The sequence below is a fragment of the Setaria italica genome, chromosome III (assembly GCF_000263155.2).
Source record: "Setaria italica strain Yugu1 chromosome III, Setaria_italica_v2.0, whole genome shotgun sequence".
NCBI classification, from domain to species: Eukaryota; Viridiplantae; Streptophyta; class Magnoliopsida; order Poales; family Poaceae; genus Setaria; species Setaria italica.
Window position 1 is genome coordinate 50,321,524 of NC_028452.1, and position 14,224 is coordinate 50,335,747.

Here is a 14,224-nt window from a genome sequence, read left to right on the forward strand (position 1 = left end):
TGAATGCGGCCAAAAGCTTCAGTTGAGTTGGAGCAAATTTCTGCTGCTACTAGGAGGAGGGAGTTTGGTTAATGGGCCCTCACCGTACGGTTGGGCTGGTCTTGGGCCTCCAAAATGGAACGGAACGGAACGGGATGGGATGGGGATTCAAACGGGCAAGGGAACCGCAAAGCGCAGTAGTAGGAACTGAAAAGCAAGCGGGTGTCAGTGTACTGGAGGGAGCACGTGTCGACCTCCCATTGCGTTCCTGCTCTCCCCTCCCGCTTCTTTACCATCCCCACTCCCCCGATCCCACCCACTCTACTCCTCCCACTTCTCCGATCGATTCGAGGCCGCCGCGGCTCCGCGAAGCGGAAGAAACCCTAGCCGAACCCACCGGAGAGGAGAGGGGAGGAGAGGCGGAGCATCAAGCATGCCGCGCCGGCATGTGTCGCTGCCCGACGCCTTCAAGCTCGTCCTCGGCAAAGGTTGGTTTGGTTGGGTCCTCCGATTTTGCTTCCAAATAATCCCCCCGCTAACCCTCCATGTCACTGCTGCTGCATGTGCGATTCTGTTTGTGAGCAGACCAGGACCAGTGGCCTCCGGCGGCTACCCTCATCGTCGCCGCCTACTACGGCGACATCCGCCGCCTCAAGGGTACGTGCGTAAACCCCTTAATTCCTCCCTCCACCACGGCTCAAGATTTTTGCCTTTTTTATTCCCCAAAAAAAGGATTTTGCCTTTTGCGTGCTCTGGATCTCTCTCTCTCTCTCTCGGTATCTACAGTAGTAGGGAAATATGTTTGGATTCCATCTCTGTGTTACTGCATTATAGGGTTTATTTAATCATTACACTGATCGATGCATGTACTGGGACTTAATTTGAAGCACCTAGCTCAGTAGATCTCTACCGAATGAAATGAAAAAATTGTTAACTGTGTACAGATGTCTTTCTTTTGCTCATATATGCTTGCAAATCGACTTGTCCTGCTACAAAAGCTGCTTGATTTTGCTACCTAAAGCTGTGGATGCTCAACTCGGTCTCGTTCATCTCATCATTTGAATAAAAACGGGATTTTGTAAACAAAATGCTAGTGTTTCCTGCTTTATATGCTCCTACCATGACCCATTCCTAAAATATCCCTCCTTTTCTGTCTGTTTTCTTCATTCTTTTGATAACTGAAGAGATTGCAAAGAGCATGGACGTCGAGGGGAAAGGGCTTCAGGAGACCCTGGCCCATGCCAACTTCCTCGGCACGTACGCCCTCCACGCCGTCTGTGACAGCGGCAACATGCCTACCCTTCAGTATCTGGTCGAGGACCTCAACATGGACGTCAACAAGCCTGACACTATGGGAGGTGAGCTGCCATATAATGCACATGTTTCTATTCACTTCCTGCAAATTTTACTCTTTGAGGTGACCACATTCTCTGATTTCGTTCGACTTAAACCGTATGGGATGTGTGCTCTTTTTCCTAGATTTGACGCCAGCAATGCATGCCGTGTTATACGGGAAACTTCCTGCCTTGAGGTTTCTTGCTGATCATGGTGCTAATCTGCATCAACAGCCTAAGGGAATTACTCTTCTCCATGCAGCTGCAGAGGGAGGTATGAAAATAAACAATGCTTGACCGCTGATGTGTTCGTAGGATTTGGACATGATTATTGTTCATTTGCCACCTGTTTCTTCCTGCTCAGTCCTTAACTGTGGGAAACGTTTGTCCTTTCCTAAGTGCTGCAATTTGCTTTTGATGGAAATTCTCTAGTTGTTACCATCGTCTTGTTTCCTTTTTTTTTATGTTGTTAATACCTTCCAGCATCATAATTTGTATATGATAGAGCGACTTTACCTTAGATGTAAATGGTGCTGTTATTGTACGATTATTTGTCCAAGGACTATGCTTGCCTATATGAGAAAAATGCTTCTACCTTATGGTTCTAGTCGATCAGTGGAGGATCCAGGGCCATGGCTGCAGCCCTGGTCCAAGGCAAGAGAAACAATGGAGATCCATGACAAATTATACAGATATGAAAGGTGTAAAAGACTTGATCTCGTATTAATATTGGATCAGCCCGGGGCCTAGCCTATTCCTGGCTCCACAACTTGTCTTAGTCCTGTACTTTTCCTGCTATAAGTTAAAACAAGCCCCACTTATTCACGAAAAAAAAAAACAAGCCCCACTTTATGAGCTGTTGATATCAATCAACATGTGCATGTTAATTTGTCTTCAGGAACTGCTCTTCATGTTTGTCATAGCAGTTCACATTTTGTGCCCTCAATTATGTAAAATTCCCTGTTCATCATCTAGGTATCTTCGATCGTAGCATTGTATTTATTCAATTAATTTATGTATCTTCCATCAAGATAATTTTTTTTCATGTGTTTTGTTCTAGCCACTGAAGCTAGCTTTATCTTTGCTTCGAAAAAAGTTCCCTTTCTGTGGATGATTTGTTAAGCTACTAGGATAACCATAAATTCCCATGTATTTCCTTCAGGAACTGTGAACTAAAAAATCTTTGCTCTAACTATTAAAACTCTGTTGCCTAGGAACCGTTTATTTATTATACATCACTATGACCATCTGTTTTTCATACGTTTTGCCAGGGCGGCCTGAAATATTCAAATTTCTGCTTTCTAGAGGAGTTCGTGCTGATGTGGAATCAACTTCCCCGTTAACTTCCTTCACGCCACTGTTCCTTGCTACTTGTGGAGGATATGCTAGTATTCTGGAGATTTTATTGGAGCAAAATGCAGATGTAATATGCTAACTACACTACTTTTATTCTGACAGCTCTCAAATTCAGTTCTGTTCTATTTTGTCCTGAAAGCTGCATGGTTCGCTACTCTCTTCCATTTTCTGTATTCTCATTTTCTCAGAGCTTTTGATGTGTGAGCCATCCCAGATATGGGTAACTGGACACCAAGGCATAAGCAGTTCTGAGGTAGAATAAACAAATGAGAGCACATGAGGAACATATAACCTACATCCTTCCCTTTTGCCCTTAACACCCCCCCCCCCCCTCCTCTCTCATTCTCTAGCGTCTGTCATTATTTTGGCATTAATTCAATTTTCTTTTGGTTCTTTCAGCCGAACGTGCGTATGGGTGATCAAGTTACACCTATAAGCTTCGCATTAAGACACTCTTCTGTGCCTTGTTTGAAGCTATTGGTTCAGGTAAGTTGCTATCTGTATATCGACTGCAACAGGATTATTCTGTCTGTGGTAGTCATCATATTGTGGGGAAAGCGTATGATTGGTTTGTCTTCTTTAATTACATTTGGCAGGCTGGAGCTGATGTGAATGGTTTTGGATCTTATAATCCTTTGGCAAAAGCTGCAAAGAAAGGTTTAACTGAAGCTATCAAGTGCTTGTTGGAAGCTGGTGCAGATCCAAATGTTCCTGACTCAGTAAGAACTCGATTTTGTCGCATCAGTGCATCACTCTAGCGATATGCTTGGCTTTATATCTCCAATAGCACTGTCTGATACACATACACAACACTTGGATGATGTAATACACAACTATGATGCCATGCAGTGTCTGGAAATTTCTCTTATTGTGGTAAAAGTCTATATGTTAAAAGTAAATAATAGGCTGTGGCTTGACTGCTCACTTACCTTTTTTCTGCATAATTATTTTGGCATGTCTTCTGTTATGATATGTGAAGTATATATAGATAGTTGTGACACAGTAGGCTTACTTATTCTGTTCTGATTGTAGTGAATTAACAAATTTGTGCATTGGTGTATGGGATGAATTTAGAAGTGCTTGTGTTCTGGACTAGTAGTAGTAGGTACTTGGTCAGGCAATTAATTTGATGCTGTTCATGGTTTGGTATTGGTTGTACAGGGAGCATAATTCTTCTAAACATGGTAGCATTTAATTGGGAAGGGCCGCTTTGTTTTTTTTCTCTTTTAATTTTTGCTTCCCTCAATTTGTTTGTTTGCTCAACAGTTTGGCAGACTGCCAATAGAGTTGGCCGCTGAATATGGTACATGGGAAGACGTTGAGCTTCTATTTCCTGTCACTTCCAAAATTCCAACAGTGGCAGATTGGAGTGTTAATGGAATAATTAGTCATGTGTACCTGGAAGTCATGCAACTCCAGGTATGCCTTTTTAACAATATCATGCACCTTTTCAGTAAAAATAATAAATATCATGCATCTTCAGCACTTCTTGTCCAAAATCACTCCCTGTTCAATGTTGGTGATAACATATAGTGCAAGAACTCGAGAAATTAGTGTTTTTTTCCATTGAACATCGATTGCGTTATGCATGTTTGTTTGCTGCGTGATGCATCTGCATTGCTCCCTAAACTCCTTTCCTGGATGGCTATTTGATTGAATGATGCTTTCTTGTATAGATCATTTAGTTCAAATGGTGATTCCTTATTGTTAAGGACTTAAGGCAATGCATTCATAAAACATGTTTCTCATATTCCGTAAGGTAGTGTTTGGTTCTGGGGTCGAAGTGGGTCGGCTAACCCACTTCGACCCATGTTTGGTTGGAGTAGAGGTGGGTTGGGTTCGTCCCAGATAGGGAATATTCCCCCAATATCCGGGTTCAACTCATCCCTCTAAATCGGTGGGATCCCTCCGACCCACTTGAACGGCGTCCGCTCCGTCTTCTTGTTCGTGCGCGCGAGGACGGCGGAGCCGTGTGGGTGCGGGCGTAGCGGACACGGGCGCAACGGAAGATGGTGCGGCGGCGGTGGCGGCTAGCGTGACGGCGGCGGCTAGCACGGTGGCAGCTAGCGCGGCAGGAGGTGGTGGCCGGGGTGGAGAGGGGCTGGGCGAGGCGGGGTCATCAGGCGGGCGGGGAGGAGCGGCGTCGGGCCGGGGAGGATCGGGCCGTGGAGGTGCGCCGCCGGCCAGGGAGGAGCACCGTCGGGCCGGGAGGAGTTGGGTCGGGAGGAGACGAGGCGGGGAGGAGCCGGCGAGCGGGAGGAGCTAGGAGAGAGGGGGTGCGAGGTAGAAGAGGGGAAGGAGGAAAGAGAGAGAGAGGGGATGACAGGTGGGCCCCGCAGCTGACAGGTGGGGCCCACAACTAACGGTGTTAGAAGGACATCCATCCTAACCCTCTCAACCTTCTCAACCAAACACGGGACTGGGTCCAACCCATCCCTCTTCACCCCTCTCATCCAAACAAGAGATGAGTCGGCTCCAACCTAAAAAAGTGGGTTAGCTCCAACCCAACCCACATGGTCCCAAAACCAAACATACCCTAACTTCACCTTAGGCCACCTCCAACAATTGAGCTAGCACACTAGCTCTAAGCTTGTCCATCTCATAAAAATGATAGCTAGGAGATAACTTCTCCAGTGGTTTGTCTCATAGCACATTGCTCAAAGCATCTTGGGTCATACATCCTCTCTCACATCCATAAAGTTTGGGGTCCACTTTCTTTCTATGAGCTATCTCTTGAAGAAGAGATAGTACACTCTCTCTCCTTGCCTTCTATCTCTTCCATGTATGCAACATGATAAGTTGAACTCCTATGAGGTAGCTGTGGTGGCATTGTTGGAGGAGGTCTTAATGACTTGTTACACCACTAGTTTTCTACATGCATTGGATGCTTGGACCTATTTCTGACTCAATTTATTGTGGGTTGATTAGGATGATGAGTTTGTCAAAAAGAAAAAGTCTGAGCTGAAAAGACAAGGAACTGATGCTTTTAGGAATGAGGATTATTTAAAGGCATTAGAGTTCTACACACAGGTATATTCTTAGACATCATTTTCATTTGGAGGTCCATTGATTGCAGGTCTGTCTTTGTCTCATAGACTCCATGTATGGTCTCTGTTCATCTTGATTCCCTTTCCCTTCATTTATGTGATCTTACTATTAGTTGACTTCAGTGATGCATGAACGTTCTATCATTTTACAATTTCCCCAGTTACCTCTTTATACTACCCATGTTACTCTTTACAAAGTTTAAAATCATTGTTGCAATACAAGAAACCTGCTCCCATTTCATTGGGAGGAATTCTATTGAGTTGCTCTTTTACCCAGCATTGCAATTTTGGCCATCTTACCCAAGGAGCAAATGGCAATTTGTTGGTCTAAATTAACTGGTATTTCTGGTATGTGGCAACTAAGGAAAATTTGAAACTGTTTGATTCACTGCAGGCATTGAAGGTTGATCAGTTCGACGCTACATTGTTCTCAAACAGGAGCATTTGCTGGCTTCGCCTGGGTGATGGAATGAAGGCTTTGTATGATGCGATTGAATGCAAAAACCTGCGCCCGAAGTGGGCAAAGGCCTACTATCGCAAAGGAGCTGCTCTGATGTTTATGAAGGTGCAACAACAAAATAGTAGAGTCTGACAAATCTCATTGTTCTTTATGTCTGCTGTTTGAGTTGACTATGCACTCGCCTTCCTCAGGATTATGACAGTGCTTACGATGCGCTGTCCCGTGGCTTGGAATTGGACCCTGAAAGTGAAGAGATGGAGACATTGCTTTGGTAGGAGATCTGATCCATGTTTTCCTCTTTACTTTCATTCAATGATACGAATGTGTCGGATAGTATGTAACTAGCAGCTGATGCTCTACTATGTTTTAAATCAAAAACACCTCAGCTGAGTTTAGCCATCATTCCCTTTGCTTCATGTTCTGATCAACTGGTGGTTGTTGCAGGGAGGCGATGGAGCTGAAGTAGTTACTGCTTGCAAGAAGCTGATGCAAAACTGGAAGCTCTTCAATTTTGTTCTCGTAGATGGATCATGGATATGGACACAAATGCTCTTTTGGATGGTTCCCTCTCTTGTTTACGTCTAGCTGGGTCGCTAGACTTGAAACAAGGACACCCTTTTTTTTTTGTAATGCTCAATTCAGGGAGGGTAGCGAGAGTTTATACCAGCATAGGTCACTAATATCTTGGAGTCGCCTCAGATACAGCATTCTCATGTCCTGTTTGTGTACGGTAGCATGCCATTGCAAGTGTGTTTGATGAAGCCGTTAACTGAAGATCAATGTCACAAATGCTTTGACAATTGAAACGCATGTCCAGCATTCAATCCCAGTAATGTTGCTTAGTTGGAGCAAACTACCAGCAGGAAGTGTGACAAACCGTAGCCTTGCGGGAATTTTCAAACATTGCACTGTGCCTCCTTCAGCTGAGACAAATTCACAGAAACGTTTTCAAATTGAGTACTAGTCTACATGGCAAACTCCCATCCAAATATTCTAATATAGTGCTTGATAATAATGAGTAAAACAAAGAATAACAGCAGCAGCAGCAGGTAATCATATACCAATTCCTGGACCCTAAGTAACCATTACTTTACAATATGCTGCTTAAATCACAAGCTTTTACACGTATAGTATAGTGTGTTTCATCTTTACAAGATCCTTTTTTACCCTATCACCCCCACCACCTACACTATATTACATTTCCTGCTATACCTCCAATCTGTGTCGAATTGAAACTACAGGCTACGACCCAATGCTCCTTTTAGGCATATATGTTATTCACCCAGCCAAGCCAGGTGTTACAAATGTTCAGAGGTATGGCATTCAGGCCACAAAATCATGCAGAAGAGGTGATTGCTCGAACCGTTGCCGTTGATCCATCTGGTTCATTGATTCATAGTCTGAAGACGCGACGCTCACACCGAGAGGAGCGGTAGCGTTGTAGATGTCATCGTCTCCGACACCAGGAAAGCTCTGCTGGGCATTAGGAACTGAGAGGCTGCTGCTGGAGTGCTGCAAGCCCAGTGTCAGCGATACGTTGCCGTTTCCATATCTCCCAAGCTCTGCCAGGTGGTAGGCCATGAACCGGGCGTTCTCATCTTGATGATGTGCGACGGCGTTGTGTAGGAGGAGGCCACCATCTGCTTCGTTCGATCGTTGGTCTTTCAGCATCAGGTTCATGAAGCTGTCGTCAGGGTTGGGCTCGTTCTGGAATCCAACAGGTGCTCCGCCAATGTTCATAGTCCCTATGCTGGCTCTCGACTCGCTCAGCTGGCTGCTCTCACAAACTCGAGGTGTAGAGCTTTTCAGGTCCTCCTTGTCTTCAGAAGATGCCATTTTGCCCTTGCTTCTTGGCGCATTGTCAGAGGAAGAGTTGGAGTCTTGCTCGATATCTCCAATCTCGTCTTTGTACATGTCCTCAATCATCGGTTTCCAAAGACGGACACGGGCATTGATGAACCAATTTGAAATCTGGAGAGACATGAAAGTATAGTCAACAGATAGAACTCTTAAATAAATGAAAATATAGGGCCTTAATCTAGTACAAATATGAGATATATTCCTGGTGAACATGCATCAGTAAAATCATTGAAGTAGCAACAGTTCAATGACAGGAACGTCAGAGGACAGAATAACAATTATGCTGAACAGCCTCTGGAATTTGAGTACAGGTTTGAGGCGCAGCAATCAGCATAACTATTTCTGCCATCGGAACATAAGAGATGGATCAGGAAAAGATGAATAAGAAACATTACCTGACTCCTTGTCAAGCCTGTTTGCCTTGCTAGCATCATTTTTTCAGAGTCTTTAGGGTACCTGCAAAACAATGTCATGACAAATGATGAGGAACAAGGAAAAAAAAGAACAGAAGGAATATTGGATAAAGCGCCACAGGGGAAGCAGCTTACGGGTGAAGGAAATGCTCAAAGAGCCAAGCACGAAGAATGGTTACAGAGTTTTCAGGAAGCCCTCTCTGTGGCCTCCAAGCATTTTGTGGAATCATGCCATACTGTTGGAAAGCTCGTTGTTGCCTTAGCTGCTGATCAATGTACCGTAGACGAGTTAATTTGCCCTCCTTTCCAGATGAATTTTCCTCCTCACCAAGCTTCTTCCTGATGACATTGATCTGATCATTGATAGCATCCTTCAGGCACCGGAAGTGTCGTGAGATTGTCTGGAGGGCAACTGCAGTGTAAGGCTTGGCAGCTCCAGGCCCAGCTACCACATCAAAAGATGAAACCACACTTTGCATTTGGTGGTAGTAGTGCTTGTACTTCCGGTCCACCTAAAATATATTTACCAGCATTAAATAAACACTATGTCCAAAATCTTAAAGGATGAGCCAGGATGAAACGCTACGTTTTTTAAACTCGACCTAATCATTTAGATATAGACCTTTTTGTGTACTAAAAATGAATTGACGCTGATTGTTGGAGTTTATTTCAGAAGAAAAGTGCATGATAGCAGACAGACAGTGTCACCCACCTCATCCAACATAGCCATCAGCTTCGCCATCTTGTTCTGAAGCTCTTGCTTCTCAGCAGTAGAAAGCTCAGGTGCTGCATTGGCAGCAGACTCCTGCGGATTAGAGCCCTCACTTTTTGCCCCTCCCTCGGTCTCTTTGCCATCTGTTTTTCCAGCTTCGACTTGTTCTTTCTGAGCTTTCTGCTTAATATTCTTCCAAACGTTCACAACCTCATCAAGCAGTTCTTGTGCTGCTTTCAGATACCTGGAGTTCCGGATTGCACGTGACGCCTCAGACTGCATACTCTTCATTCGCATGTCATCAACTCGAAGACTGTCATGGTAAGAGTGCGGCGACAACATGTCTGGTTTGACAGACCAGTATGGTAAGGAAGGTGCCAGGATTTGTGTGTTGAGGCTCAGAGATAAACCTTGGCCTTGCACTGAGGGAATGTTCGATGAGCTGTGGTTGTTCAGAACACCAAAATCAAGCTGTGCACCATTGTGGGCATCATCATGGATGAGATCAGCTGTGCTGCTTTGTGATCCATCCATCATATGCATCAACATCTCATTTTTCATATCTTTGACTGGACCAAAAGAGCGCTGCCCCTGGTGGGAACCAAGCATGTCGGACTCCCTTGCAGATGAGTCTTGGGACATCACTGAAGGATGGCCAGGGTCAGGCATCTCCATGCAATTCTGCTGAGGATGCAGAATGCCACTGAATTCCGTGTATGGTCCGGAAGTAGAATTGTTCAGATAAAGCAAGTTCCCTAGAGCTGATGGCATAGGATAGGATGCATTGCCCGGGTCTCTTGAGTACATGTTCTGTGAGTCCCTTTCACTACCTGGGCTTGAGTAATAAGTAGCCATCATACAGTTTTGGCTACTCACTGATCAAGATTACTCCAAGAGATATGTGTATGCAGAACCAACTTGGATATTGACTGATGAATCAAGTTTCAGCAGAAGACCAAAACCATTCACTTACAGCTCGCCTGCAGTTGAATGAAGAGAAGTGGGTCAGGTAAGAAGCCTAAACATAATTCAAGATTTATAAAGGTTTATTCTTTATTGCAGTATCAAAAGGCACCCAAGTTTCATGAAGTAGAGCAGCAAGATGTTAGCAAAGCAGTTCCGTGAAATAGAAATAATGACTGCAACAGAAACTTTGCACGCAAAAGGTTTACCAAAACAACATACTTAGAGGCCGGTCACAAGTGAGATATCAAATAGAAGCTCATGCAAATTTTGCTAGAGAAGTGGGATAATATGAACTGAAATGCAAAGAGCCGCACAGGTGGTCCTCTTCCACTTTTAGATTGGATCAAGAAAGTACTCGGCTTTGTGCACTGCCCGCTATCATGATAAACAAGAATATATGCTTGTGAATTCCATTTGTTATACCGAGATGAACAATTGCGCATCACAAAGAAACCAAAATCAAATGATTGGACTACAATATTTTTAAAACACGGCTGGATATAACCCTGTCTCCATGGAAACCACAGTATCCATTAAGAAAAGTAGAATTGCACGAATAATTTGTTAGAGTCTTGAGAGAGCACTAGTCAATTTTCAGTAATACCTTGTTCAACCAAACTGAGATTCCTCAAAGACGCTTCACCGGTGGACTACCAATACGAACAAGCTTTTTTGATCAATCTGGAAGAAGAGATAAAACTGCTTAGCATCCTAGACCACAGTTAGGATAGAAAAATCTTTGTAGAGACTAATATTTACGACATAAAAGAGGTGAAACCAGGAGAAAACTCCAAGGCAAAAACTTTGCTGTTACAGCTTGTAGTACAGAATAAAAGAAACAGTTAGTTCTGATCAAAACACGTAATATTTCCTTTGCAGAAAGAACACTTGTGGTGCAGTAACTCGAACACGCAGCACAAAAGGGATAAAAGGAACAGAGCTTTAAGAGCTTGGCATCGAAAGAAGAAAGAGAAACTTCGTAGGATTATGTCGCAAATCCAATTCCAAAGGCTAAACAAGCTCAAATTATTAGCCAAGATACTCAAAGAATGAGTCGGTTGTCAGTTCGAAAAGAGGAGGTAACAAACACAAATTCGAAGGAACGAGACCATGAGTAGTGAATCGAATAAAAGACGAGCATCTGTAGTAGTTAGTAGAGCAAGAAAGGGAAGAACTTTGATGAGCGCATGTCACCTCAAGGTCAAAAAGGAACATCTTTTCTCTTGGGGAGCTTTCGCTTCTACAAGAAAACCCAACACCAGCTTATCATCCGTATCCGACCAAAACCGGCAAACAACGAAAGGAGCTCGATTTTTTCTCCAAATTCAGACAGAATAAACAGCAGCACACCCTACCAACTCTAGTAATCCAAGAAAGCAAGAGCAGCCCGGGAACCGAAAACAGCAAGAGCACCAGAATTCAGAGAAATTTTCATCGGCCAACCGAAGCAAAGAAGAGCTAGACATACATGCAGAGACCAAGCAATTCTTTGCTGCTGCCGCAGCAGGAAGGAGGAGGTGCAGATGGTACGAGAGGCAATAAGAAAATGGGAGGGAAGTCGACCTGAGGGCGGGTTGTGCTCCTCTCATGGGGAGCAGAGCAGGAGCAGGCAACAAGGCAGGCAGGGATTGCCTCCACAGCAGCAAAGCTGATCCTCTTGAGGCTGAGGGGAGAGGGGAGGAGAAGAGGAGAGAAGCGAAGGGGAGGGATGAGAAAGATAATCAATCCTCCCAATATGGGGACAAAATCAGATCCCAGGATTAAAATAACAATTCCAGAAAGAAAAAGGAGCCCCTTCTCTCTTTCCCTCTCCCTCTGCTGCTATAGCTCTGAGCTCCTCTGCAGGCAGGCTGCTCTCCCTCCCTCCTCTCCTCTCCTCTGCTCCTTCCCAAATAAAAAAGGGAGAAGAAGCTGAGCTCGCACCACCCACTAACAACAGCACCAAATACGGAATAATGGTGCCTCAAAAAGAAATTTTTTTTCCTCCTCCTATTCATTAATTGGTTGTTGTTGGGCTGAGCAGGATTATACTGGCTTTAACTAACCTCTCCCCCTTCCTACTGTTTGCAGCTTGGAGTTATTTGCTGGTGTAACCACCACAGGAGTAGGAGCCTTCGGCGGCTACTTGCCGAATTGTTTCTTTACGACAAAGTCTAGGCATCTCCCTTGTGCTGTCAACTAGGTTAGAACTGGATTTGGAAGTGTGTTATGCGGTAAAAATCCAGGCTTTGTTTCAGATGAAAACCTGTTGTTGATGGCATTGCTAGTGCATCTGGCTTTTGGGGGTTGGGTTTGATGCCAGCTAGCTGATGGGGGAGGATACGCAGAATCATGAGACCATTTGAGGACAAAGGCATGGAGGCAAGGGGATTCATCACGTGTGACATCAACGCCCCAATGAGAGAACCCCAAAACAATTAGTGGTGGGGCCCATCCCTCTCCTCTTCCTTTCCTTTGCTTGGGTCATTGGGTGGTTCATGTGGTCCACGAGCTTACGCGATGGCACGGGTCCACCAACCAAACCAAACCAAACCTCCTCATTTCCTCTGCACCAAATTGCAGAGCTGGCTTATTAGCTGCCTGGTTGCGCAATATTGATGCAATGTTGAATCGGAGCAACACCCTAGCAGTAGCAGTAGCAGCTGCAGTGAACATGAACATGTTTAGGCAAAATTTGCATACGCAAGGGGAGTAGATAAAAATGTGTTCACAAGAAAAGAAGTATCATACCTTACCATAATGCTACAACAAGAAAGCCAACATATTCTGCAGTGAGAACAAGAAAGCTAACATAACATATACAAATAATTAGTAGAGAAGCACAAAAAATTGATGAGCCGAAGGATAATCAATGTCAAATACCCCAAAAGAGGCACCTTTTAGTTCCTCCCCTAACTATTGCATATTTTTTTCACCAATTTTACCTTGTGTTGAGGTCATACATACGAAATACTAGTACTTTTTCACCCTGTGAACACACATCTTAGCAATGATACCTATATTTAATGACCTTAGTACACCTGAACTGTAACTTGGACATAATCCCGAGGCATCTGAATCAGGACAGGGATAACGCTAATAATTAAGTAGTCTTGCTAACGGTGGTTAAGTTCCTCTCTTCAAATCAAAGGTTGCATTGGGAAGGGCTTGCTGTGCACACATTGAGGTTGGGAGTGGGTGCTGTGGTTAGGGATGGTCAGATGGATGGATGGATGGATGCTCTTCATCTCATCTCCCTAACAACCAGTGGGTGGACCTAATATAAAAACAATCCATCCAGCCTTGTCTTAGACTTTAAATTACAAATCCATCCATCCACCCCCTACCTCTCTACCTGTAGTGAGTGCATGCCTTCCTTTTTATCCTACTGGCTACTTCTACCATCTACTCCCTATCTTTTTTACTTTCCTGTAACAACCCACTAATTAACCCCTTTTCACCTTTTAGCTTGCTTCATTGTGACGAGGATATGTAGCATATTTTAAACATGGCAGTTCAATCAAAATATCTGGTTAAGAGGAGCACAGTTCAAATAAAATTTCTTACAGGAGTTACTATTTTTTAGTTACTCTAACTGTTTCTTAGTTACCCAACCATCACCAGAACAATCAGATCATGAAGAACTTCAGAAAGAAAGAAAAAACAATATAACGTGAACAACCAGAGCTCATGTTTACATCCTAATTGTTTCTTTGGTCCTATTACTTGTCAGAATGAAGGTGATATGATACAGTTATTTGTAGTACTAGAACACATAAAAAAGAGGGGGAACACACAATAATTAAGCAAGTAACCGAATAATATGCAATCTGCTGGATGGAAAATCTTAAGTGGTGCCTTGTTAGACAAGAGAAACACATTGATTGGCTGTTTTGTTTTTTCAGGGAAATCCAGTCATCTTACAAGTTGAAGCCAAGTTCAGCAACCATCCCACCATTGATATCTTATTCAAATGAGTGGGCTTAAGATAAAATTATCAGCATGATTATTTTGATCGATAGTTTGTTCTTTGGCTACCTTGGTAAGCTCTCCTCCTTTTGGTGTAACTAATGGCCACTTATGGTATTCCCACAGGCCAGGTGTATTGTATATAGCCA

The 14,224-nt window shown here is 43.9% G+C and overlaps 2 protein-coding genes across 5 annotated transcripts; one reads left to right on the forward strand and one right to left on the reverse strand.

Moving 5' to 3' along the window:
* The first annotated feature begins 288 nt into the window (after positions 1-288).
* On the forward strand, positions 289-7,018 carry LOC101783493 (ankyrin repeat and KH domain-containing protein 1). 2 transcript variants are annotated; one of them, XM_004963260.3, is made up of 12 exons: positions 289-467; positions 565-636; positions 1,164-1,337; positions 1,459-1,587; positions 2,585-2,736; positions 3,069-3,155; positions 3,266-3,388; positions 3,936-4,088; positions 5,598-5,699; positions 6,111-6,281; positions 6,368-6,447; positions 6,621-7,018. In XM_004963260.3, the coding sequence occupies exons 1-12, from the start codon at positions 413-415 to the stop codon at positions 6,640-6,642; spliced, it is 1,320 nt and encodes a 439-aa protein (XP_004963317.1). In that variant the 5' UTR covers positions 289-412; the 3' UTR covers positions 6,643-7,018. The 2 variants fall into 2 exon arrangements, with proteins under 2 accessions (XP_004963317.1, XP_004963318.1); XM_004963261.3 differs by lacking the exon at positions 3,936-4,088.
* Positions 7,019-7,165: 147 nt separating this feature from the next.
* LOC101784160 (BEL1-like homeodomain protein 7) lies at positions 7,166-12,399 on the reverse strand. 3 transcript variants are annotated; one of them, XM_004963264.4, is made up of 6 exons: positions 12,173-12,399; positions 10,732-10,808; positions 9,162-10,141; positions 8,585-8,961; positions 8,432-8,492; positions 7,166-8,147 (listed from the first exon to the last, which is right to left on the reverse strand). In XM_004963264.4, the coding sequence occupies exons 3-6, from the start codon at positions 10,017-10,019 to the stop codon at positions 7,500-7,502; spliced, it is 1,944 nt and encodes a 647-aa protein (XP_004963321.1). In that variant the 5' UTR covers positions 10,020-10,141; positions 10,732-10,808; positions 12,173-12,399; the 3' UTR covers positions 7,166-7,499. The 3 variants fall into 3 exon arrangements, with proteins under 3 accessions (XP_004963321.1, XP_004963319.1, XP_004963320.1); XM_004963262.4 differs by lacking the exon at positions 12,173-12,399 and adding an exon at positions 11,691-12,043; XM_004963263.4 differs by lacking the exon at positions 12,173-12,399 and adding an exon at positions 11,596-11,614.
* Between the last annotated feature and the right edge of the window lie 1,825 nt (positions 12,400-14,224).

Coding starts and splice junctions, on each gene's coding strand:
- LOC101783493 (XM_004963260.3), top strand. CDS start 413: ATGCCGCGCCGGCATGTGTCGCTGCCCGACGCCTTCAAGCTCGTCCTC. Junction 1,338..1,458: donor CAAGCCTGACACTATGGGAG/GTGAGCTGCCAT, acceptor TCTTTTTCCTAG/ATTTGACGCCAGCAATGCAT. Junction 4,089..5,597: donor TGGAAGTCATGCAACTCCAG/GTATGCCTTTTT, acceptor TGGGTTGATTAG/GATGATGAGTTTGTCAAAAA.
- LOC101784160 (XM_004963264.4), bottom strand. CDS start 10,019: ATGATGGCTACTTATTACTCAAGCCCAGGTAGTGAAAGGGACTCACAG. Junction 8,493..8,584: donor TTTGAGCATTTCCTTCACCC/GTAAGCTGCTTC, acceptor ATTGTTTTGCAG/GTACCCTAAAGACTCTGAAA. Junction 8,148..8,431: donor CAGGCTTGACAAGGAGTCAG/GTAATGTTTCTT, acceptor ATGTCTCTCCAG/ATTTCAAATTGGTTCATCAA.